The 25,107-nt window shown below is 37.8% G+C and overlaps 1 protein-coding gene across 3 annotated transcripts; it reads left to right on the forward strand.

Annotated features, from left to right (window-relative positions):
* The first annotated feature begins 1,405 nt into the window (after nucleotides 1-1,405).
* Nucleotides 1,406-13,797, forward strand: atp6v0a1a (ATPase H+ transporting V0 subunit a1a). 3 transcript variants are annotated; one of them, XM_007558135.1, is made up of 22 exons: nucleotides 1,406-1,505; nucleotides 2,536-2,698; nucleotides 3,081-3,159; nucleotides 3,328-3,425; nucleotides 3,818-3,946; nucleotides 4,725-4,807; nucleotides 5,115-5,241; nucleotides 5,320-5,402; nucleotides 5,486-5,579; nucleotides 6,762-6,974; nucleotides 7,074-7,224; nucleotides 7,387-7,526; nucleotides 7,684-7,841; nucleotides 8,059-8,149; nucleotides 9,077-9,195; nucleotides 9,276-9,492; nucleotides 9,589-9,696; nucleotides 10,302-10,409; nucleotides 10,923-10,940; nucleotides 11,377-11,494; nucleotides 11,599-11,770; nucleotides 13,092-13,797. In XM_007558135.1, the coding sequence occupies exons 2-22, from the start codon at nucleotides 2,582-2,584 to the stop codon at nucleotides 13,183-13,185; spliced, it is 2,517 nt and encodes an 838-aa protein (XP_007558197.1). In that variant the 5' UTR covers nucleotides 1,406-1,505; nucleotides 2,536-2,581; the 3' UTR covers nucleotides 13,186-13,797. The 3 variants fall into 3 exon arrangements, with proteins under 3 accessions (XP_007558197.1, XP_007558200.1, XP_007558201.1); XM_007558138.1 differs by lacking the exon at nucleotides 10,923-10,940; XM_007558139.2 differs by lacking the exons at nucleotides 11,599-11,770; nucleotides 13,092-13,797 and having other exon boundaries at nucleotides 10,896-10,940; nucleotides 11,377-11,458.
* The last annotated feature ends 11,310 nt before the right edge of the window (nucleotides 13,798-25,107 follow it).

The following is a 25,107-nucleotide window of genomic DNA, read 5'->3' on the forward strand; positions in this document are numbered from 1 at the left end:
TAGTTCTTCTCTCGAAATTAAATATCTGTATCAATAAACTTGTCAGTGCCTGAGGATGACAAATCCTTGTTTCATTGTGTACAAATAAGACAGTCAGGTTTGATTGTTAAATGTTTTGAATGTTGCGGAGGGTGCGACAATTCAACAGACACCCATATAATACATTTTGATCAACATGAAATAAGCATTTAAAAATTTAGGAAAAAGCAGGGAGTCTTACATAATCACTTGATGTACAAAAAGATGTGCAACTTGTTTCAAAGAATAAGAAATTGCTTTTTTGATGAGCACAAGTGACACAATGATTTGAAGATTGAACATGAAGTTTTGAGAATTTCAATTCTGCTCTGAGAAATGCACAAAAGCAACTGAGAGCAACTGCATTAACATATTGTTTTGTGACCATGAATCATACAAGTAAAACACCATCTGTAAACATGTCTCAGACAAATTAATCGACGAGCTTGATAGAGTAACATCAATGTTGCAAGTGTTGCTTTAAACAACAATAGTCATACTTTATTTTTTACAAACAGGAATGCCAGTTGCTTAGTGTATTTAATAAAAAAATCATTGCAACTTTTTTTTATCTAAAAGTATAGGCTCTTTTATGCCACCTAGGGGTCAAAATATACTTCGATAATAGTTTATCAAACGTAAGTTAGTAACCAAGAAGAACATTGTGAAGTCCGGAAAATACTTTCAAAATAAGGTAAACTAACTAAAACAACTGACAATTATTTGTAAATTAAATTCGCCGTCACGTCAGTGACATTATATGGTATTAAATGTTAGCAATGAATCCACTACAGTATTTAAGCTTTTCAACCTGTGGGTATGAGAAAGAAGTTGCTGTGTTTGAAGTTTTACGAAATTTTTGGAGGTCATAGTCATATAATAGGAAAATCGGTAGTCAAGACCTCTCAATTTTAGTTGAAACATTCAATATACGTAAATATTTAAATATAAGGTATAAAACATTAAAGCATGAATGTAGTTACATGATCTGTTCACTAGAGAGCAGTATATCGAGATTTTACAGCCATTGAGTTTTTTTTGTTTTGCTTTTGTATTTTTGTAGCGCCTCAACTGTAGATATTTGTATTGTTAGTAGCTAAACACAATACTGTGATTATAACGCTAGTTCTCCTAAAGTAGTCATAAACTGCTCCATGATTTTTTTTGACTCAACGGATGTCTGCGATAAACTACTCAAAACAAAGTGAGCTACGCCGTAATTTTCCGAAATGGTTTTCAAAATAAAAGTTTAGAAGTTTAGAGCTAAGCTAAGAGACGTATCGAGGCACCGCTTTTGAGCCAATAGAGTCCACAGTTAGTGGTCACGTGATGTGTGAACGCATCAATCGATACTCGTTACCAGGAGGATCCTTCCGCCTTGGTGAGCTGCGTTTACTCCTTCTTTCCTCGGACCACTCCTCTACAAACAACCGAGAGAAAGTGAACGGGTAGCAAAGAGGAGAAAGGATACAATCCATACTTTAATAGTAAGAATACCGACCAATATGACTATAAACGGTTTGGACCTACTTTAATGTAATGTTGACGTGCTACGGTGGCAAAACTTGCTAAATATTGCTCTACAGGTGTGCTAAATAGTCGATAGCGCTTCGCAAAGCTTTATTTAGTTCTAACTGCTATTTAAAGTGTTGCAGCTACTTAAGTGAAGTAGACGACAAAGTTAACATTAGCCTGAATGAAAATGATGTTTTCTGTTCGGTTTAGCAAAGACGGATAAGGCTAGTGAAGTCGAGCTGTCAATTTTAACTATGGCTAATAGCTAATAGAATTACCCTGGCTTTAGCTTTACACTGTTGAGGTTACTTATAGCATTTTATGTGGAAGTTGCTGTAAAAAAGTGTCATGTCAACTTAGTTTTTTGGGTAGTATCTGTTGGGTCACGGCTAATCGGAGGTTTGACAAGTGAACCCACAGTAATGGGACAACGTCCTAATATTTTTCAGTACTTTTTGAGTGAATAAAACACGAGGCATTATCCAGGTAAATATATAAAAAAGAAACAGAGTTGACGGGCTTACATAGCGTTGGTGGAGCTGCTGTTGAATCTTGAACAAGTCAGCTGACTCATTGTAATCCCCGGATTAGCGCTGTGTGGTCGTTATGCTTCTTAGTTTCAAGGTATTCAAATAATCCTGGCATTTAAAGTTTGTTTTGTGTAAGAAGCTGCTGGATGCTAAAATGTTAATATCTACTAAATTAAATTTTAAAGGTAAATTTAGCAAAAGCCAATCAGTAAGTGCTAACCCATTTCACTTCAACCGGATTCTTTGAACCTTTTTTATGTTTTTGTCACATGTCCATTCATACCCATAATAACAGCGGTGTTGTTATGGGTATATATATGATTTGGGTGCAGCACAACTGTGTAAAGGTGACACTCAGCTGTTTATGGACCTCTGCCATTAGAGATGGAGTGCAGAAATGCTATGAATGGCTGATCTGTTAAATTATTTCAGTAAATATTCACAGTAAATAATGAATGCTCTCTTTCCATAGATCTTGATTGAGTTTAGAGTGCTGGGCACTCCCAGCCTTCAACACCATGGGGGAACTCTTTAGAAGTGAAGAGATGACCCTGGCCCAGCTCTTCCTCCAGTCGGAAGCTGCTTACTGCTGTGTCAGTGAACTGGGAGAGATTGGGATGGTGCAGTTCCGTGATGTAAGTCCACAACACTTTTTGTCTTTGGATTTTCCTGTCTAAAAGTGCAGTTTTCAATGTTGCAGAATATATTGGTCATCTTTGTTTAGGTGAATAAAATTTGGCTACATTAGTAGTGCTGTCAAGTGCTGTTTAGATGGTGGATGCCCTTTGGGTCATGTGCTCACAGCTGACTCCTCGTTCCAGGCATGAGAAAGCCCTTTCCTAACTAGTCTCAAGGCAGTCTGTTGTCTGTGAATATAGGATGAGTGTAACAGAAAAGTCCTGTGCAACAGCTTGAGACCTTATCAGGCTTTAACATCCTCCAGCAGTTGTAAGAAATTATCAGTTGAGCAAGTATGTTTTGTCACTGAACTCTGTTCTTCTTCTTTTTTTTTTGAAGCTAAATCCTGATGTAAACGTCTTCCAGAGAAAGTTTGTTAATGAAGTGCGGCGATGTGAGGAGATGGATCGCAAACTGAGTGAGCTTTTCTTTTCTTGTACAATAAACTTTTTAGAAATTCAAAAGCAATTGATTCTGTCAGTTTTTGACACTAAAAACACTGTTTGACATGCTTTAAAGCTTCTGCTTTGTGTGAGATTCTGTTGTTTTTAAGTTTACTTGTTTGGCTTTAACAATTGCTTGGCAGGATTTGTTGAAAAAGAAATTAAGAAGGCCAACATCCCCATAATGGACACAGGAGAAAACCCTGAAGTTCCTTTTCCAAGGGACATGATTGATCTGGAGGTGATTGTTTTCTTCTGTTTTTATAAGCCTTCATGCAACAAGTCTGTAGTTTTTATGTTTGCTTTTCAATTAATCATGTGATAAAGGTTGGAGTCCAGAGCATTTCATTAGCTGAAGTCATAAAACAATAAAGATGTCTATAAGAACACAATAAGTGCAAGAAGAGTTTCAAAAGTTTATTGCAAGAGTTATAAAAAAAAAAAACTAAAATCATGCTTTGAACAAATGTTCAGTCAGTTAACAGAATAATTGATCTTTTGATTACTAGTACTAGTTTTTATTTTTATTTTTTAGTGTTGAAAAATTACCCTCAAAATATAGATATGGACTTCAGAGTTCTTACAAATGGAGGTCTGGATCCTTATTCGCTCTTTTTATATTGTCCCTCACAGGCTACGTTTGAGAAGCTCGAGAATGAGCTGAAGGAAATCAACACCAACCAAGAGGCTCTGAAGAAAAACTTCCTGGAATTGACTGAACTCAAGCACATTTTGCACCGTACTCAGCAGTTTTTCAATGAGGTCGGTTTTATTCCTTTTACAGACCTCTGAAGTGTCGTTTTCTGCTTCTTGGTTTTCAGCATTACGTTTTTACTAAGAAACAGATGACTGTGAATTTGGTAGATGTTTCTGCTGAAGATTGCAACACCCAGAATTAAATCTACACGTAGCTTCAGTTGCTCATGTTTTATTTATATAGTACCTCAAATACTCAAAAACTAAGATATGATGACATCAGTATTTTAAGTATATTAATAAGTTGTGTTCCCTAATTGACTTATTTCCTGTTTTTTTTTTGTCTGAACCACATTTCACAGCACTGCTCTCATCAAAACACAAAGCTGCACTTATTTCTACTCGATTTTAACAAAAGGTGTTTTCACTCGTAATCTTTCATAGTTGTTCACATGACTGCAGCATCTAGCTTAGTCAGTCATTATAGTAAATGCACTGTTTGGTGCTTCAGCCCAGTGGTATTAAATGCCAGATCCTGTCTGTGCTTAAGCAACCTTTGGCCAACATTAATTCCACTTCACTGCCTTCACAAGCAAAACTGTGTCAACTGACAGCGCAGAGGGATCTTTTACAGCTTCTTTAGATGAATCATTCACCTAAATCAGAGCTCATAACAAGTAGATGGTCACCTGCTAATTGAATAGAAACTCCTCTGACTAAGTTTCTTTTAATAAGGTCAGGAGATTTTTTTTTTTTTAATAAAAGTGGGATTTCATAAATTCAGATCTGGGACTTAGTATGATGACTTAATGTCACAAATGTGGTTTGTTTTTCTGTTTGACAGATGGAAGATCCCAGTTTGCTTGAAGAATCTTCCATTCTCCTGGATCCCAATGAGCCAACCCGAGTAGCTCCTCTCAGACTTGGGTGAGTCTGTTTTCTACACTTGTGTGATTTAACAGGATTAACATGTTTTCTCCGTCTCATTTGGAGGATTTCCAGCTTGTGCTTTTGGGGTCGCAAACACCCCTCCCGCCCCCCACACACACATTAAGTTTTTAAGCTCTTTTCCAGACATGAGGGATGATCCTCTAAAGCAAAAAAAAAAAAAAAAATCACTCTAAATAGCCAATTCCATTCATTTATAGCTGTTTTAAGCATAATCAAAGAAGTAAATAAAAACCAAATGGAGAAAAATAAAACAAAAAATTGTTTTTCAATGTGTGTGCTGCAGATTTGTGGCTGGAGTCATAGGCAGGGAACGTATTCCCACATTTGAGAGGATGCTGTGGCGAGTTTGCAGAGGAAACGTGTTCCTGCGGCAGGCAGATATAGAAGACCCCCTAGAGGACCCCACCTCAGTCAGTGCTGTTCATAACCAGTTTTATCAGATGTGTAGAGATTTTACTCTGATTTCTAACCGAGCAATGTTTTCTCAGGGTGACCAGGTCCACAAGTCCGTCTTCATCATATTTTTCCAGGGAGACCAGCTGAAGAATAGAGTTAAGAAAATCTGTGAGGGGTAAGTGACTCAGCATTGTCGCACTGTGAGGGATGACCTTTTCATAACTAACAGCTTTCTTTTGCTTTTTAATTCATCCTTAGCTTCAGAGCAACATTATACCCGTGTCCAGAAACCCCCCAGGAGAGGAAAGAGATGCTTGCAGGAGTGAATGCTCGCATTGATGACCTGCAAATGGTGAATAAACCTTCAGAAAAACCAGACTTTTTTGCTATAGTGGTCTGTTTTTGTTTCTGTTGCTGTTCAGATTTCAAACTTGTTTATATTCTAGCTAGCTCTCTGATATGGCTAAACCCTCTTTCTTTGCACTAAATAATAACTTCTAAATTTGTCCACTGGAAGCATATTTTGTTGTATAGGTTGCTCGTCAGAAATAAAGTAGCCCAGGACAATATATCATTTTTCTTTAATGAATAAAGATTAATCACTCTTTATATATATATATATATATATATATATATATATATATATATATATATATATATATATATATATATATACTCATTACAATATATTTTGATATAACTCTTAGCTTAGCAGATACCCTGAGAATTTAATTTGAGAATAATATTATCACAATATGGAATTACACAGAATTCCAGCATGACGTGTTTAATATCGGGCAAAGCCCAACACCTGCTGGGAAACCTTGTGGATGGACTGATATTCTTCTGAGTACATGCGAGCAGAAGTTATTTGGAGTGCTGTCTGCAGAATGAGACATTGCCTCGACAACAGGTGTGGGCACAGAGCTTAAATGTCCTGCTATTTGCTGATCAGGGATTAGTGTTGAATGTGATTCATACAGCAGCACGCCTGAGGGTATTTTTGCTATCTTGTATGGAAACATCCAGTGGATGAGACAGCTGGTTAATTGTAAACACAACTCGATGTTAATGTTTTATCCTGTTTGGAGCAAAATACAAGTTTTTCAGGGCATTCTCAGTGCATCAAGATGCAATGAGAATGCATCTTGATCTGATGTCTGAGCCATCTCACTTCACCACTGATATGAAAAAATGTAAATAACTTGTTTTTTTGTTCATTTTGTTTTATAATGGACATATGCTTTGCAGAAATGAGCTAGGTGAATTTACAGAAAGTCACTTCATGCAAATTGATGTTTCCTAACATAACAAGTTTGCTTTAAATTCAGTATTTTGAGTCTTGCAGAAAGTTGTAATAAAGACTTTTTTATAATAAAGCAATCAATATTCATTTGTGGGTTCCGACAAAGCAAGCTGTGGTGTAGCTTTACTTATCTTTTAAGCTTCCTGTAGCTTAAGTGATAAGCTACAGGAAGTGAATCGATTAGAATCGATTCACTCATGTGGGAGACGTCTGCTTCTGCTCATAAAGGTTCTGAACCAGACTGAAGATCACAGGCAGAGGGTCCTGCAGGCTGCGGCCAAGACCGTCAGGGTGTGGTTCATCAAGGTGAGGAAGATGAAGGCCATCTACCACACCCTCAACCTCTGCAACATTGACGTCACGCAGAAGTGTCTGATCGCCGAGGTGTGGTGTCCTGTGTCTGACATGGACTCCATCCAGTTTGCACTGCGGAGGGGGACCGTGAGTAAACTTGAGGGTCGGCGGGGGGGGATTTCTGCGTTCTGGTGTACATTTTTAAACTTGAGTGAAAGCGTTCGTCTTGGGTTTTGTTTTCCGCAGGAGAAGAGTGGCTCCACCGTGCCTTCCATTCTCAATCGAATGCAGACCAAACAGACCCCACCCACGTATAACAAGACAAACAAGTTCACCTCTGGATTCCAGAACATTGTAGACGCTTATGGGATTGGCAGCTACCGTGAAATTAACCCAGGTTCTGACGGTTTCTCACACTTCCTGTCCTCTCAGTCATTTTTGGTTATCCATGCTCACCCTGTTGGCACATGCTCATTGACATGTTTCACTCGTTTCATGTACAACCACCACCACCATCACCCCCGTCCTCTTCGTTTGATGCCTGCGTTCGTGTCTTCAGCGCCATACACCATTATTACCTTCCCCTTCCTGTTTGCTGTCATGTTTGGTGACTTGGGCCATGGGACACTCATGACCTGCGCTGCTCTCTACCTTGTGATAAGAGAAAGCAGGCTGATGGCCCAGAAGAATGATAACGAGGTATGAATGGTTTCACCTCATCAATCCCAGTCTGCTGAGCCACAGAGAATCTGCAGTATTTTACAAAACCTGATCACTTGAGTCAACATGCTTGTTTTAAATCCTCCTATACATGTTTTTTATCCTTGAACTGATTATTGACACTTTTTTGTTGCAGATATTCAACATGGTGTTTGCAGGACGCTATATCATACTGCTGATGGGAATATTCTCAATGTACACTGGGCTTATTTACAACGACTGCTTCTCAAAGTCCCTCAATATGTTCGGCTCTGGATGGAGCGTGAGACCCATGTTTAAAGGAGGCAACTGGACGTAAGTATCACAGATAGAAATGTACTCAGCTCTGCATTAAAAGTAACGTCACTGCTGTGTTTACCGTTTACCAGCTGATTCTAGGAGCCAAAACTGTAATTCTTAAGAACAACAAAGAAAATATTTATTAGACTGCTGTTGTGTCACTGTTTTTTTTTTTTTTTTTGCTCCAGTTGAAGTAAACTAAACAGATCTGTGTTTATTTTCTCTGCTTTAGAGATGAGACACTTAAAGGCAACACAGCCCTCCAGTTGGATCCTGCATTGGATGGAGTTTTTAAAGGGCCATACCCCATTGGAATTGATCCAGTAAATCCTTAGGATTTATGCAACATATTCCTTTTATTTGTTTGTTTTATTTTATCTTTCTTAATGCCGCTCCTTTAAAATGAACATCTCCTACTTTAGCAAGGTTTACATGCTTGAGATGCACCAATTAACCGGCATAAGTTTTCCCTTCTGTCTTATCTTCAGTTTGCAGACCAAAAACTGAGAAAATGTGAAAGTTTTCAAGTTTAGTAAATGCAGAAAAACTGAAGAATTGCCACAATTTTTAGGCTATAAATGCATCATTATTACATACTTGATGCACATTTTTGAAGTTGAATGGAAATATGATAGAAAGATGCAACTTACATGTAGTGGAAAAATATCTATTTTTCTGTATTGAATGGATTTGGAAATGATCACAAATTGTCTGTTTCAGCATAAACTAAAAGAACAAATTACTATTAATATTAAATAATGAGAATTATTTTCATGATTCCTATAATCTAAGTGCACAATTCTCTGAAGCAATGTGGGACATTTTCTCAAATCACAACACATTGCTGCTCCAAAATAATTTGCATTACTGTTTTACAGTGCAAATAGGTTTCGGCACAGGCATAAAGTAATGCAAATCAGGATGACAATACCACTCCCAGTCTTTTCTCCGTCTTGTAAAAATACTCAAATATCTGTTTCTCTACATACTGCCTGATAAGCCACATGTAATGTTAAACTTATTAAATTTTATATCTTTTATCATTTTTGATGTCATTTTCTGGTCCTCAAGAATATAAAATATAATGTGATTGTTTTTTTATCGTTTTATAGCTCTATCAAATAATCTGCAACTCATTTTGCCACCTGATTGGTGGATCTCTAATCATTACTAAATTTAATGTGCAACACTTGGTTCTATAACAATTTTTTATTTATTTATTTTATTTTATTTTTTTGCATTTTTCTCAGATATGGAGTATTTCGATCAACAAGTTGTCATTTTTGAACTCCTTCAAGATGAAGATGTCTGTCATCCTGGGAGTCATCCACATGCTTTTTGGAGTCACTCTAAGTCTCTTCAACCATCTGTGAGTCGATGTCTTCATTTTTGATTTCCGTTTTGTCGGATTAAAATAACAAACTGATGGAACGATGTGCATTTCTGCAGGTATTTCAAAAAGCCACTGAACATCTACTTGGGATTCATCCCAGAGATCCTCTTCATGTCCAGTCTGTTTGGCTACTTGGTCATTTTGATCTTCTTTAAGTGGGTGTCTTATGATGCCCACACCTCCAGAGAGGCTCCCAGTCTCCTCATTGCCTTCATCAACATGTTTCTCTTCAGCTACAACGACCCCACTATCAAACCTCTCTACAGGGGCCAGGTTGGACCTGATATGTAAAAATCAAGACTTTTAGTTTAGGGAAAAGCACAGGAAGCTGATCTTTTTTTTTCCTGGTTTTCTCTGTTCTCTCTGTAGATGGGGCTGCAAATATTCTTGGTGATAATTGCCTTAGCATGTGTTCCCTGCATGTTGGTCGTGAAAACTCTGGTTTTACGGAGACAGTATTTGTGGCAAAAACATCTGGTAAGATCAAAACTATCTTGAGTTGAGGATCATCTATACTAGGGCTAAAACAATTAGTCGTGATAAATTGATTAGTCATATTATTGTCAACTAATTAAGTACTAATGAATTAATAGAACAATTGTTGAAAGAACAATACACTCACAGAAAAACTGTACAAATGTATGTACTTTGTTTTAGTTTTTTCCCGGTTCAAATTCTTAAAAAAAAAAAAAAAAATCATATTAATCAACCTTGACTGTCCAGATATTGTTCGGTTCTAAATAACAAATCACTCTTACAATGTAATATTTCTTACATGTTGACAGTAGAAGTATTTTTTCACTACAGAAGAGGCATCTTTTGCTTATAATGATCAAGCAGAGGATGTTTAAAGTGGCATAGGAATCCCATTATTTTTTATCAAGCCATTAATATGTTTGTGTTCTTGTTTAAAAACACAAATTGTGTATTTGCATCTTTTGATGTGTTTCTAATATTTTATAAAAACGGCTTGAATGAAAAATCTGCAGTATGTGCCCATATTTTAAATTTGATTAATCGTTAATAATAATTAGTTGCAGCCCTAATTTATCCCTTTTTTTTTTAAACTCCTTGTTCTTCAGGGCACACAGAACTTTGGAGGGGTCCGAGTGGGCAACGGTCCCACCGAGGACGAGGCGGAAATCATCCAGCACGACCAGCTCGCGCAGCAGACCGAGGAGGAACCTGAGGTAAGTTAAGTCTCGGTCCGACGGCAATTCATATTTGCATTTGAAATGATTTCATACAGATTGCGTACAGTGCAGAAGGAACAGCAGTTCAGCAGTTTGTTGAGAGAGCAGATGGCAGTAAAATGATCCTCTCACATGTTTGAATAATTCAGCCACTCAGCCGGAGCTGAAACCTAATCTCATGTTTCCACTTCCACTGTGGTAAAACTAAACATCAATTATGGATAAGGGTGGATTGTTGTTCCTTCTTTCCATACTTTTCTCAACGCTTATGTGATTTTATCTATGCGTGTGACTTTCTGTGACATGCTGTTCAGTCATCCTGCTGCTCTTGTAGCCTAGTTATCTATTTAAATTTAAACAGATAACCTAGTTTTGCGTGTTTGTGTGTGGGCAGGATGCTGAAATGCTCACATGTGTAACTGTTTTCTCCTACTTCTTTTCTGTCATTGATGTTTGTCTCTTGATGTGTTTTCAATAACCAAGAGTTCCCTTTTGTTACCTGCTTTCTAGGCCCCTGAGGAGGAAGAGGTAGGACCGGAGTTAATGCTGCACCTTTATCACTTCCTGTAAAAAACATGCATGTCTCTGTTCTCTTTTTCTCACTGCAACTCGCCTCGTCGGCTTTTGCCCTTAGGTTTGTTGGTTGTGGGTATGTTTGCGTATGCCGGTGCGTTGTAGGTGTTTCATCAAACATTGGGCGTCGGTAGATCAATGCTTCCCCCGAGGTCTCGGTGATGTGCATGACGCATCAGTAGAGCAGCTGATACTTTGGGTTCACAGGGTCCAAAGAGGACAATTCCTCTACTAATTTGGAGGCTGCTTCATTTATAATAACAGCTCCCCTGTTAACTACTCTAACGATCATGCACGTACAGTGAGCCAGATTCCTTCTTTTGTGGGCCTCAGGACTTGTAGACATTCTGCTTCAACTGTCGTGCTGATGTGTTTGTCTGTGTTTCCACAGTTTAACTTTGCAGATATGGCTGTGCATCAGGCCATTCACACCATTGAGTACTGCCTCGGCTGCATCTCTAACACTGCTTCCTATCTGCGGCTCTGGGCCCTCAGTCTCGCTCATGCACGTAAGGAACAACACAAGCATCACACACGCATTTTTAGAAACACGTTGTTACACCCATAAAACAGTCTTTTTTTTTTTTTATGTCTTGCATGTTTTCATGAACAGAGCTGTCAGAGGTGCTTTGGTCCATGGTGATGCGCCTCGGCCTTTCATCTCGAAACTTTGGCGGTTTCGTCCTTCTGGCCATCATCTTTTGCTTCTTTGCTGTTCTCTCAGTTGCCATTCTCCTCATTATGGAAGGACTGTCTGCCTTTCTGCACGCACTTCGACTGCACTGGTAAGTTTTCTATCATCGATGTTTTGTATAATGATTTACCTAATACTGCTAATGCTTTCACATTCATGAATTCCACAGTATTTATATTCTCTGTTTCATTGTGACATTAATCAGACTCTGGTGTCTTTTTACTCTTTATTTTTTGAATCCTTCATTTTCATGTCGAGTGTAAATTAAATTCAGAGCGATGGCTCCACCTGGTGGCTACTGTGTTCCTTCTGCAGAGACAAATTCATAATGAGTCTCGCTAAATTATTTCATTAGTAAAGCTGCGTTCCGTTTCTGTCGGAAGTTTGAACTCGAAGATAAAACCGAGTTAACTTTCAAATTAACAGGATTCCATTATGGCGGCGCCCAAGTAGCTATTGTTGTAACTCTTACTTTTCAAATCCACTTTTTCCACTTTTTATTGGTTTTGTTTAGAAATGCAGGTGTTCCATGTAGCACTGATTTTTAGGTTCACTTTTAAAGTGTGTGTTGTAAAATAAACCTGTTTTCATCACATCTTACTGTTGATGTGAGAAGCTCCCATATTGGATCTCTGACTTTCTGAGTGCAAAGTCCAAACTCAGATCGGCATTCCAGATGATTTTTTTTCAAACTCAGAGGTCAGAATTTCCAAGTTCTGACTACAAATGAAACGCAGATAGAAAAAAAAATGTTAGTGCATAGCTTTAGGCAGGAAATATAAATAGTTATTTATGAATCTACCTCAGTAGAAGGTATTGTTTTGTACAGGTGCATCATTTTTTGGAATCCCGTCACAGTTTCAGAATTAATTTCCCTTGTAGCTGTAGGGAATTTGTTTGGGTTATCTTACCAGACAGTGAGGTCAAAGCAGAAAAATAACATTTTGTTCCTTAGAAAAAGCCTGAATCTGTTTAGATGTTAGATATCTAGCTAAAGAGTGTATGTTGTGCTCCACAGGAAATCTGATCCTTGTTTTTAAAATGTTTTAAATGTTCATCTACCTACTTTTTTTGTTTTTTTATACAACAGTCAGGCTTAGGAATGATGGGTATTCCTGACTCCTTAGCTAAAAGGTCATCCAGCTGTCGGTTCAGACTGGACGTTTAAAATTAGCTCCTGATCATTTTCCTGAAGCGAAGAGTGTTGGGTGTCTCTGGCTCCAGAGCCAGATTCATGATATAAACAAGACTAACTGCAGGCTGGAATCAGGAGCAGAGGTCACGGGCTTTGACTGCTCCATTCAGCTTTACCCCAGCCTGCTATCCATCACCACTGTATTCCTAACAAGGTTATTATCTGAATCACTTCTCGCTTAATGGTTCTTCACTGTATCTCCTGTTTCCTCCCTCAGGGTGGAGTTCCAGACCAAATTCTATGCAGGTCAGGGCTTCAAATTTCTCCCGTTCACCTTTGACAGCATCTTAGAGGGAAGATTTGAAGAATGAAACGGCTTTTTTTACCCTTGGTTCTCCCATAACTTCAGTGTGTGTGTTGTCCAAAAGTGTTTTTCGTTGTTATTGTACTTTTTTTGTGTGTGTGATTAAATCTCTACATTACCAGAACAACTCTGGTAATAACTCATGACTTGGTGATCCTATAGTAGCTTTATTTAATCTGTCTTGTTTCCTTTAATATTATTTATATGGTCTTTTTCTTTATAAAACCTGCACTGCTGTTCTTTGTTGGAGGAATCTTCGACATGATACACTAGATCTCCTCTCTGCTGAAGTTTAGACAGCAATGGAAATGTTCGTCCTTGTGTCGTTTCCTGTGTTTGTATTTGAAGTTTTTGTTATTGCAGAGAAAACAAACAGAATTGCAAAAGTCTGAACATGAGGGCAAAAGCATATAACATAGTAATTAGTGTTTTCCTGTTGGTGTACATGAAAGAGATGAATCATCTGCACACAGTTCATTTGTAGTAATCTGAAGTATTTCATTGCACATTTCTGTAGCCATAGAAGGGATTTAAAGCAGGAAGCAGACATGTTCATGTTCGTGTGTTAGAAATGGTTGACCTCGTCCATATCTATGTCAATAAACTTGGAAGAACTGGTTTAAGTTGTTTTTGTCGTCACTCCTCAAGACGTCGGTATCCTGTTGCAACTGAGTGTCTGCTAGCCAGACCACTTCCCGCTTTCAAAACCTTTTGACATTGTAAAAGGCTGTGAAATAATAATAATACTACCACAAGTATAATATTTATATTTTTTAGACTCGAGTTATTTGACTGATTTGTTCCTTAAAATCACAAATGTTACTGTTTAAAATTTTGAGTTGCTCCATAAGTTTTCTATGTGGCTTTGCGGTTATAATGGTTAATCATGTGCTGTTCATTAAAGCAGGCGCTTTGATAGAGCGGGCAGCTTGGAACTTCTGATTTCTTCTAAATAGGACTCGGACAGAAAGTTCAATCAGCATTTTAATTCTAAACAGGTTCTAAACCAGGGTTGTCAAACTCAATTTCACCGAGGGCCACTTCAGCATATTGGCCCCTCTCAACGGGCCACATTGACGGTACAAATCAGGAGTGCATACCTGCTAAAACACACCCCAGACAAAAGGTTGACTTCCCTCATTCAGTTCTGTAGAGGCTTATAATGAGTCAATGGTCCAGGTGTGTTAGAGAAGGAATGCATCTAAAGCTGCAGATGGTAGCTCTGGAAAACTAGACTTGGGCACCCCCAGCATAAATGTATAAAAATACAATGTTAAAAATAAATTAAGCACCACCTCATATTGTTAAATAACTGATTTTATGTATTGAAGTTTTAAATATTGCATTTGAGTTTCCNTCATATTGTTAAATAACTGATTTTATGTATTGAAGTTTTAAATATTGCATTTGAGTTTCCATGGCCTATAAAATACTGGGGGTCCACATGTGGCCCCGGGCCTTGAGTTTGACACATGTGCATTACACCATAGAACTGCCAATTGGTAATTGAAGTAAAGTAGCTTCGATTTCAAAGAAGCCGACATTGAAGTCGATTGGCAAATGAACCATCACAAAAGAGGAAGGCTCTTGTTGTCTCACTGCACCCCAAGAGATGCATAACCTACAAAAACTGTTTCCGTCTGGTTTTGAACCAGAGACCTTTTGCATGTAAAACAAACATGATAACCACTACACTACAGGAACTGAACTTCTCTGCTTTGTTTCAGTTTGAGGTTCCAAAGTTGATGATGTTAGATGCAACGCATGAAAATTTCAACTGAGGCTTGCACTCAGATGCCTGGATTCTGAGTACAGACCATGACACCACAGAACCCTTGTTGGCCTTCAGTAAACACCTGTGATGAATAGAACATGCAAAAACTGTTTCTGTCTGGTTTTGAACCAGAGACCTTTTGCGTGTGAAGCAAATGTGATAACCACTACACTACATAGACTCATATTCTTTGCAGTGTTCCTGGTAGATGATCCACATTTTGCTAGAGACTAATGTCAACGATGGGCATGGAACAAAGTCAAATACTTACAGATCCTCTCAGAGAGCACAGTAACTTGGTGAACAAACTGTCAGACTTATACTTGTGCCTAATTTCACATTACAGTCAATAAACTAAGCCTGGGATCAAAAAATTGTATTAAAGATGTCATTAGCAGAGACAAATGGTTGTACCGAGACTTGACTAAATGGCTATAAAATAAAACCAATACTTACAAATAAAAAATGGTTCAAAAATAAAATTAACACATTAAAATAAAAAAGTATATGTGAAATACAATCAACACTTCAAAAATAAATAATGGTTCAAAAATACAATCAACACTTCAAAATACAAAATCTCTGGAAAATAAAATATTATGTATGTTGTTTTGAAAAATATTAGAATATAAGCACCTTTATCAAATTTTCAGTGGTAAGATCATGTAAGTTCTTCTTAAATCCATGGAAACTCAACAGTTTGTAAGGTAGGTGAGTTAGCTCAGCAGGTTAGAGCACGGTGCTGGTAATGCTGAGGTCGTCGGGTCAATATCCGTATGGGGCAATTCATGTCTAAGGTCTTTCAGACAATCAACACTTCAAAAATAAATAAGGGTTCAAAAATAAAATCAACACTTCAAAATAAATAAGGGTTCAAAAATACAATCAACACTTTACAATAAATAAGGGTTCAAAAATAAAAAATGGTTAAATAAAATCAACATCTCAAAATTAAAAATGGCTCAAAAATAAAATCAACAGTTCAAAATGGTTCTACAGAGTCTTTATTTTTTAAGCGCATTACAAACCTTTGGTTGAAATGACGTGTTAAATTCAAGTCTCCATTACAGACCAGAGAAAACTAAAGAGAATGCAACGTTGTGTTAATCCATTTGAGGAGCCGTCAGTTTATATTGAGGAAATAAATGACAATGCAAAAGTTAATTAGACTGTAACATGCGCAGTCAGCGGACTGCGAAGACTTAGAAACCGCTGGGAGAAACTCATCCAGCGGATTTAACAAATGGAGCCTTCTGGGTGCAAGTTACCCAGGAGAGCGGCACTCTGGAGGAGCTGCAGACATAACATCTGTCCGTTTTGGAGAAGCAAAACCACGCAAAAAATAAAAAATAAAAAATCCTGGTAAAAGCGCACACCAGATCGCTCAGGGTAAAACACTCACAGAGTTCAGTTTATCTGTTTGGATCAGACAGATCTAACTGGCAGATGAATTAGCGCAGATTTTTCTGCAGATGGGAACCAGGAGGAAGTGCTATCAGACCCCAGCGGGTGTAGTGATGCTAATTTAAGTGAAGTCGCTTAATTTAATTTATTAAAAGTTATTGGGGCCTCAGTCAGTGGTTTTTGTCACTACGAGAAAAATGTAGATACATTTATCTGCTTAATCTGTGATGGGATCTGGATTCACGGTGAATATTAAATAAACCGCATAAAATGCGACTAAATAGCCGATGTTAATATGATTGTAATTTCACGGATAAAAATAGTACATGACCGATTTTTTTTTTTATGTTGTCGGTCAAGATAACGGATAACAAAAAAAGTCTAGCACGACCTGCCGCCCTGACACCAACTCACACACATCTTCATTCACAGTATTACTTGTAAATCGTTTTTTCTTTTCTTGGACGTATTGATGTTAGCTTGTCGATGTCTCAGTTTTATTCGCTGGAAAAATAAATAAGCAGCTGGAGGTGACTCTGCTGCTCTCTAGTGGCGAGAAGCCGTAATGTTTGGCTGGTAACAATCGGAATGCATTGTGGGAGATGTAGTTTGTAGTCAATTTGTGCTCAAAACCTATTTTAAGTCAATTATCGGCCTATAAAATGCTGGGGCGGTCCACATAAAATGACATGGCGGGCCACATGTGGTCCGAGGGCCTTGAGTTTGACACGTGTTCTAAACAGACCTGTGCTTTCATCACAGTTGACCAGCAGATGGCACCGCAACTCAGATCATCACCTCAAGCAGTTTGGATTCTGCTTCTCTCCGCCGATTCTTCACACTCTTTGACCTTGAATTTTAAATTACTTTTATTTAAAAAAGATGAATTTCAGCCTGTGTTGGACAGTCAAGATAGTTTTATTCTTAAGACACTTGAGATTTTGTGTCTGGGCCAAAAGTGGATCAATACAAGTAAATGATACAGTTGGAGCTTTACTCCACACTTTGTAAATCATCTTCCAACTCCTGAATAGGCGCTACTTCATTATCATCTCAAGGCTGTAGTCTGTCTTAATTTTTTTTTTTTTTTTTTTGTGCCAAGCGTTTTTCCTTCCACTCAGCTTTCCTTGGATGTGCTTGGATGCTTCACTCTGAATAGCAATTGTCATTTGTGGCTTACCTTCCTTGTGTATGGTGTCAGTGACTGCCTGTTGGATACTTTTCCTAACATTTATTTATTGTTCTTATTTCAGTTTTGTGAAAAACTAGATTTGGGGTTTTCATTAGGAGTAGGTCATAATAATCAAATATGAGCAGAAATAAATACCTGAAATATGAATTTATAGTTATCTATGCATTAAGAGTTTCATTATTTAATTGAACTACCAAAGTAAAGTCACTTTACGAAGTTAGAAGTCTATATAAATAAACAAGATGTAGTTTTTAATGTCAGTAAAAAACTTGCTGTGTTGTTCCTCTTGGGGGCGCTGTTCAACAGGATGTTCTGCCAAAAACGTATCATCTTTGTCCCAGTGTTTTGGTTGAATAAAAAAAAATCTACCTTATATATGTAGTTTGTGTTAAAATCAAAGGTACTCTTATTTATTTAAAATATTTTAATTACTTAAAGGTCGTACCTTCAGGGCAGGAAGTAAATGTACAAATATTGTTTTATGAATTTGACTCAATTTTCCAGGAACCATTCAATTTAGCATCAAAACTATTTGTTATAATTGAGTTGAGATGAAAAGAGAAACTGAAATCCAGTGTGTTGCTTGTAGAAATGCATTGTGCAGAATGGTTCACTCAATGCACCGGCTGACAAATTCGCCTGCGCTCCGATTCAGTGTTAGAAAAAAAAAAAAAAGGCTAATATGGATCTTGTTTATATAAGTCCTTAACCGCAACGGATAATTTTATTGTCATTTGTAAAACGTGGAAGTATCAGCCTGAAAAAAGGGAAATAATTCAACCCACTAAAAGGTGAAAGTGGAGCAATCAGAAAATCTAAAAAAAGTACTTCTTCCTCCTGGCATCTTGGGAGGCCTGACTATTAAAATCTTCAGCCACTCTGGAATGAGGAACATCATGTTCTCCAGTCACATGTCTCCAGAGGGGGGCTTCTACTTTACAACAGCCCGAGGTAATAATAGACCTCTGTATTTATCTTTTAGTTTTTTCTTAGAAAAGCTCATTTAATTTGATAATTCCCAGTGTGTCATGTATAACCAGGGATGGGGGGCAAGCTTGCATAAGAGCCCCAGATATCCTGCCATGTTTATGCTTTCTGACACCTTAAATCTGCTCTTTCAAAGGAGAAATCCCATTGACAGCGAGCTTTATTATTGTGCCCCGTTATCTGACTGAGTGCACTTTAACTTGGCAGGACAAACTACAGGAATGTCCAAAGGTTTTTCTGAGTTTATAGTAGATTTTTCTTTGGGATAGTGGATGCTTTCGCAGCTGTTCTGTGGCTTCGAGCTTTGGTGTTTTCGTGATCGAGGCGCAGAAGATAGAGGACTCTGTGCTTTTCAATAAGCCAGAAGCAGCTACACCAACATGCTGAGTCTCTCCAGCCAGAAAAATCCAAAAATACTGAATGTCCCATGAACCGGCTATGTTTTTGCTGGCGTGATTTGAACATCTTGCACTTCATTGTGCGATGACAGATTGTCTTTCCATGGTACACTGAAGTTGTGAAATAATGTTCCTCATTCTTCATATTTTTTACCCACAATTATTTCTCCCTCTATATGGTCAGATTTCTAAGCGAAATAACTAAGAGCACATATAGTTTCTGCCTCTGTTGTTATGGAAGTAAATGTGTCTCAGATGCAAAACATGCAATTTACAGGAACCAGCACTTCTAAATATTATGCATTTATCTAAGTTTTGCATATTATCTGAAGGCATTTTGCGTTATAAAAGGCCTTTTTTTTATATACCACCTGAATTTGAACTGCATTATTCTTTCAAGGCTTAATTCCTTGGCAGATTTTCTGCTTAGTTTTAAAAAGTTGTAGAGGATTTTCAATGTCTGGAAGGAGTATTGGTTGGAAAATAGAACCTAGAATATATATATATATAAAAAAAAAAAAACATTTATTTTCACTCTCCAATTTCCTATTTTCCAGAAAAATAGTAGTTAACTTTCTCAAATTAAACTGCTCATTTGGATTATCCAATGAAGTTTAGAAGTTTAGAGCTTGTCGCACTAAGTCAACAGTATTATGACGTAAAGGCACAAACTAAGCGTCTTAGACAATTTAACTGAAAACCAGATAGTTACCATGAAAAAAAAATACAAACTAAAACACCTTCTGGCTCTTTTAAGGTAATTATTTTTGTTGACTTGAATGTATGTTTACTCTTACATGGATGCTGAAAAATACAATCTTTCTGATAGTTGTGCAAAAACTGATTGATTTTTAGAAGAATTCATAGCTTTATCTACCTTGACCAAAACCTCAGCTCCATCTGGAGAAATGAATTTAATGGATTTAGATCCCAATAAAAGACTTAAATAAGTTCATCATGAAGTTAAAACAGTATAAACACATGACAGCTCTGTTTAAAGGACAGCATTAACTAAAAAAAAAATATATAATAATAATATTAGCTAAACAAATGCAAACATGATTATAACTGTGATTTCTAACCAGTTTTCCTTTGTGTGCATTGATTAATATCTGCATTAACATGTAATGGAGATGGTGTTTCTTTAATAGAGCTAGAGAAAGTAAAACTATACAGAAGACATAACATACAGAAAGCATTTTTACGACCACGTTTAGGTAAGATTTTTCTACAAATAAATAAGTTTCTTTTCTGTGTAAAAAATTTGCTTAACTCGAAAAGAAAAGAGAGAAGAAGCCAAAAAAACAGGCAAATGGTAATTGCGTAAAAATGATGTGACAGCAGACCGGTCTGTTCAATTGCTCCTGACTTCAACAAAAAAAAAAAAAAAAATACTGAGATATTCCTGTCAGCTTGTTCCACTGAAGTGACAATGTCTGACAGCGGAAGTCATGTTTGCATTTTTTTCTTTGTTTAAAATATTTTTCTACTCCTTGCAAAATTATTTATACCTTTTAAACGTTTCCTCATATTACAAGTCTACAGCCACAAAAGTCAATGAATTTGAGATTTTATGTGAAAGTATGAGAATCTGTTGAGAAGGCACTTCACACATGTAAAGGGGCAGGAAAAAATGCGCATATGCAGTCCAGTTTTCAGACAACTTTTTTTATCTACATTTAACTTCCTGTGCCTGATAGAAACGAGCCATGCTTTGCTGTAACAGGGAAACAAAAAAATCCTAAATTTAGATGGAAATCTGTGGTAATATAAAAACCTGACCTGGATGTACAAAACTGAAATGCATACAGCACATTTTAAATATAAATGTAAATATTAATTTTGAAACAATTTGAGTTGGAGCACAACTGCGTTGCATTGTGTCCAACTACCAGATAAAATCACAATGAGAACAACTGGACAAGAGAAAGTGCAGTGAGAGTGAGCAACCTTTGCCACGGATAAAGGTTGCTCGTAGCGAGGCAGCTGTTCAGTTGCTGAAAAATGATTTGAGACAGCTATGACTCTGGATCTCACACACCCTGCAGATGGGTTGTTTGAACTTCTGCCCTCTGGAAAAGCGCACGGCAGAACAATCAGGTTTAGCAGGAGCTTCTTCCTCCAGGCCATCAGGATACCAAACTCTCTTACATAACTGTATGTCCTGTACACACGTTTCATACGCAGACTGTCTAATCACATGGGTTTAAATGCCTCGACCTCACATGGACTGTTAACTACTTTGATAACTATTTTCTCTAAAGTCTTTGCTCTTTTACATGCTTAATTTATTCACTGGTTTTACATCTACAGTAGTTTGTAATGTGGGCAATGCCTGTGTGTCGTTTTTGAGTGCGCTGTCTTTTACATCTTGTACCCTGAGCATGGAGACAGTTTTGTTCAGCTACGTGTTTAGCATAAATGACAGTAAAGTTCACATGTCTTATCTTATTTAGTAGTTTTGTGTCATCCAAGCAACCAGGCGTGGTGCTCTCTCAGGACAGTAAATTGACTCATGAGCAATAAAATACTGAAGATGGTACAAATTTGCCAGTAAATACTACATTTTTTTATCTCTCACAAGGAGGTACTTGAGTTTGTGTGTTTTCACTCCAAACTCCCTAATCCACAATAGTAGTAAACATAGAGAGTGCTGCGGGTTGGGAAAGAGCCCCAAAGATCCAAACCGCCAGACTTCGATTCCTGTCAGCCTGAAACCTGGACCACCTCCCAGGTTTGTTACCACTTCAGGTTCACCGTGGGTCCTCGGTCAAGTGTGTTTACAGCTCGAGTTTAAGCAAACACGAGTGGGCACGCACGTGGACTGGAAGCAGCGGGTCCAAACGGCGGAACTGGCAGTGATGTTATTGCCTTCTCTTAGCTGAAAACGAGCCTTCAGTGGAATAACTTAGCGGCGTCTCTTGTTATGGTTTGGTTTCTTTTCCAGCTTTCGAGTTGAAAAGTTCTCCTGGAGCCGAGCGGGCCAGTTGTGTGGTTTTCTGAACGTCTTGTGAGCGAGAAGTGGCCCCCATGCTGAGGGGAGCGCTGCCGCCGCAGATGGGAGGGAAAGCAGGCAGTAGCATCAGGTTGGGCTACTCTTTGTTTAGAATGCTTTTATTGTTCTTCATCCGTTTCCAAGGAGGGAATAAATAGCTCTGCCTAACCAAAGGATTCTGCCTCCCTCGCTGCTATGAATGCGCCACCATAAGAAAGGCATTACCAGCGGTTACGGGTGTTTCAGCCCCGGCTGGAAAGTTTCTCCTTCCTCGTCTGTTTTTCTTTTTGCAAGCACTGCTGGGGACACGTGAAAGAAATGTTCTCTCTCCTTTTGTCCTGGTCGACTTCCTGAAATTAAACATGAAGAATGTCAAGCGGGGTCTGATTCGTCACAGTCGGCCTCGTTTCTGTGAAATACTTGAAGAATTTGAGTCCAGCGCACATTGTCAGGTGACGTCTGGACTGTTTTTCCGTGTTTTGATCCCAAGATTCTGCTGGCACCCATATCGGCTCGTACCCTTTAACCCCAACAGCACACAATCATTAAACTTTCTCTAAACTTCAAGAGTATTTACGCAAGAAATCTAGCAAATTCTGATATTCAGAACAGAAATAACTCAAAACCTGTTGTTGCCTTTCGAAGCAGATTAGAAAAGTAAGTAACATACACTTTCCTGGAACAACTTAACCTTTTGGAAGATGTTTCTCAAAACCGTATATCTTGTACTGATTGCATGAAGCAACGGAGCATGACGGTTTTGAATTGGCATCTATTAAGACAGAAATCCAAATGGTTTGCCAAGGTGTGTCGTCTCTTCTTTCAGTGGTGAAGAATGGAGACGGCTTACTTACTCCGGGGATTGAACTATGCGGCAAAGACAGGTTGTAAAAATGAAGGGAACACAACACGTTTAATCCTCCAACATTTCTGTTCTGTTCCTCACATTCCTTGCCTCTTTAAGGAAACAGCTTTACACCTGCAATATGAAATCTTTCTGCTTCCGATAAGCAATAAACATTTATTCTACATATCAATTTATAGCAGCCGTTCATATCAGGCTTTTGTAGCTGCACAGAGTTTATCAGAAGAGAACATTTTGAATTTTTGAAAGTACTCATTGCCGTCGCTGATTTGAATGCATCTGAGAACTAGACTGCCAATGCCTCATGTGAACATGATAAATGATGATGTGTTTGGCTTGATCCGTCTCCTCAGCCGGGTTTGTTCCCGACACACCCTTCAAATGTTTGAATTGCTGATCCGTAACATTAAGCTACGCCCTATTGTTCAACATTTGTCTTGACTTTTTTTTTCTTCTTGATTACATAACCCTTAATTTGAGCCGGAGACTTGTCATCATCACTTCAGTTCTGATGTTACTGCAGTAATACCAATTATTTTTAGTGCTTAAAAAGTCTGAGTCTAAGCCTTTAGATTAACAACAGTGAAATGTCGCCCAAGACTTGGTTTGACAGTTTAAATATGGTTTCTTGGCTGACTAGTATTAATAAAAAACGGATAATTTCTTTGTAAAAATTCCATTTTACATCCTGAATTGCAGTAGTGAATAAATCAATTCGTAGAAATCACACTAGCTTTTACATTTAAATTTGTGATTTAATGAAGTAGTTATTAGGCAGGTAGTAGAAAAGAAAATAAGGAGCCATCGTTAGAGAAAACACACTTGTTTTCTTAATACTTTGTGATTAAAATCCTCCCTGTAGTGACAACATCACCATGCAGGAACACGGGTGTAAAGGAATTTCCCATCATGCAAGATGCAAGGGAAGTTACCAAGAAAACCGGTGCACAGAAAGCGATCTAGAGATAATGTGACTAAGCTTGAGATATAGCAAGTAGGGCAGATGTACGGTGAAAACCTGAACCAGGACTTAGGGGGAAAAAAAAAAAGGCCTACATGGATCTGGGCTCACTATGTTTACGGTAATGAAAAATAAAATAGGATCATGATCGGATTTCTGAGAAAACTGACATCCATTTGAAATGTTGACAACGTCGTGTATCTTTAATATAACCAAATTGACTCTCCGGAACGCGTTTTGTCCTCATGTGTACATAGAGGAAGTTACAGAGAATATTGGAGGAGGCAGAGCTACACCAAAGATCACGACAGATGTGCATAGCCATTCCTAACACTTGGTAAAAAAAAATAAAATAAAAAAATTAAGTCATATTCTATTTTATTCTTTGTCACAGTGCATGTAAAATAAAGTTTTAGCAATGCTCTTTCTTTTCCCTAAAGCGTTTTAAAATGATTCCTCCTTCTTATCATCCACCCAGATGTGTTTTATTATTTGACTATGACGAAGGAAAGAGATTTACATAAACAAATGTTTGATTACAGATATGATGATACCTGACATGGAACTGTTATGTAAGAGCTTCACCCAGATCAACCCTAGTAGGTGCAGTTAGTATGAAATAAAACAAGAAAGCTTTACTTTTAATACTTCATATAATATGGGAATAATCTCTATTTATTAATGTTGTCTTGACTCAAGTCAGACTACTGGAGTTTTTAGTATCTTACATCAATGTCACTTTAAAACAACACAGACTTCAGCTGCGACTTTTAATTTTAATCCAAAGAATCTGACTAAAGCAGCATATCTGGTTGAAACGCATAGTGGGATTTGTTGAATCTCCATGAGCCAAGTTTTTTTTATTTTTTTTATATATATCACAAACCCAGACTTTTGCTGCACACGCAAGTACCAGACAAACTGTGGCTACATCTGTTATAAATCATTTTCTATTGGTCATCTAATATCTGAGTTTTCTAAGAAAGAGTGGCTAAATGAGCCTCTTCTGTAACCGCATCTGTTTGTGTGTGGATGCAGCATGGAAACAATACCATCTGCTGCTGAGAAAACAAACCTCACATGGATGTGGGGGGAAGGAAGGCATAAAGGACACAGTTTAAAAAAAAAAGAAGAAGAAGAAGAAGAAAGGAGGCCAGTTATGAACATTTCTGGCATTCCTCAGCTCCATGCAGCAGCAGGATTTTCTTCAGGGGAAGCAGCTCATCCAGCAAAGAGCCACCAGATTAGGACCCTGCAGGAAGTTCGACTTTCTCCTTATTGGCTGCAGCACCGCTGAAGCGGCTCAGAGCCGAAAACAGGAGGAAGAGCACGTTAAAGCAAGAATTCGGGCTC

This window comes from Poecilia formosa, unplaced genomic scaffold, assembly GCF_000485575.1.
Source record: "Poecilia formosa unplaced genomic scaffold, Poecilia_formosa-5.1.2 Scaffold94, whole genome shotgun sequence".
Taxonomy (NCBI): domain Eukaryota; kingdom Metazoa; phylum Chordata; class Actinopteri; order Cyprinodontiformes; family Poeciliidae; genus Poecilia; species Poecilia formosa.

Coding starts and splice junctions, on each gene's coding strand:
- atp6v0a1a (XM_007558135.1), top strand. CDS start 2,582: ATGGGGGAACTCTTTAGAAGTGAAGAGATGACCCTGGCCCAGCTCTTC. Junction 3,426..3,817: donor GGGACATGATTGATCTGGAG/GTGATTGTTTTC, acceptor TGTCCCTCACAG/GCTACGTTTGAGAAGCTCGA. Junction 9,697..10,301: donor ATTTGTGGCAAAAACATCTG/GTAAGATCAAAA, acceptor CTTGTTCTTCAG/GGCACACAGAACTTTGGAGG.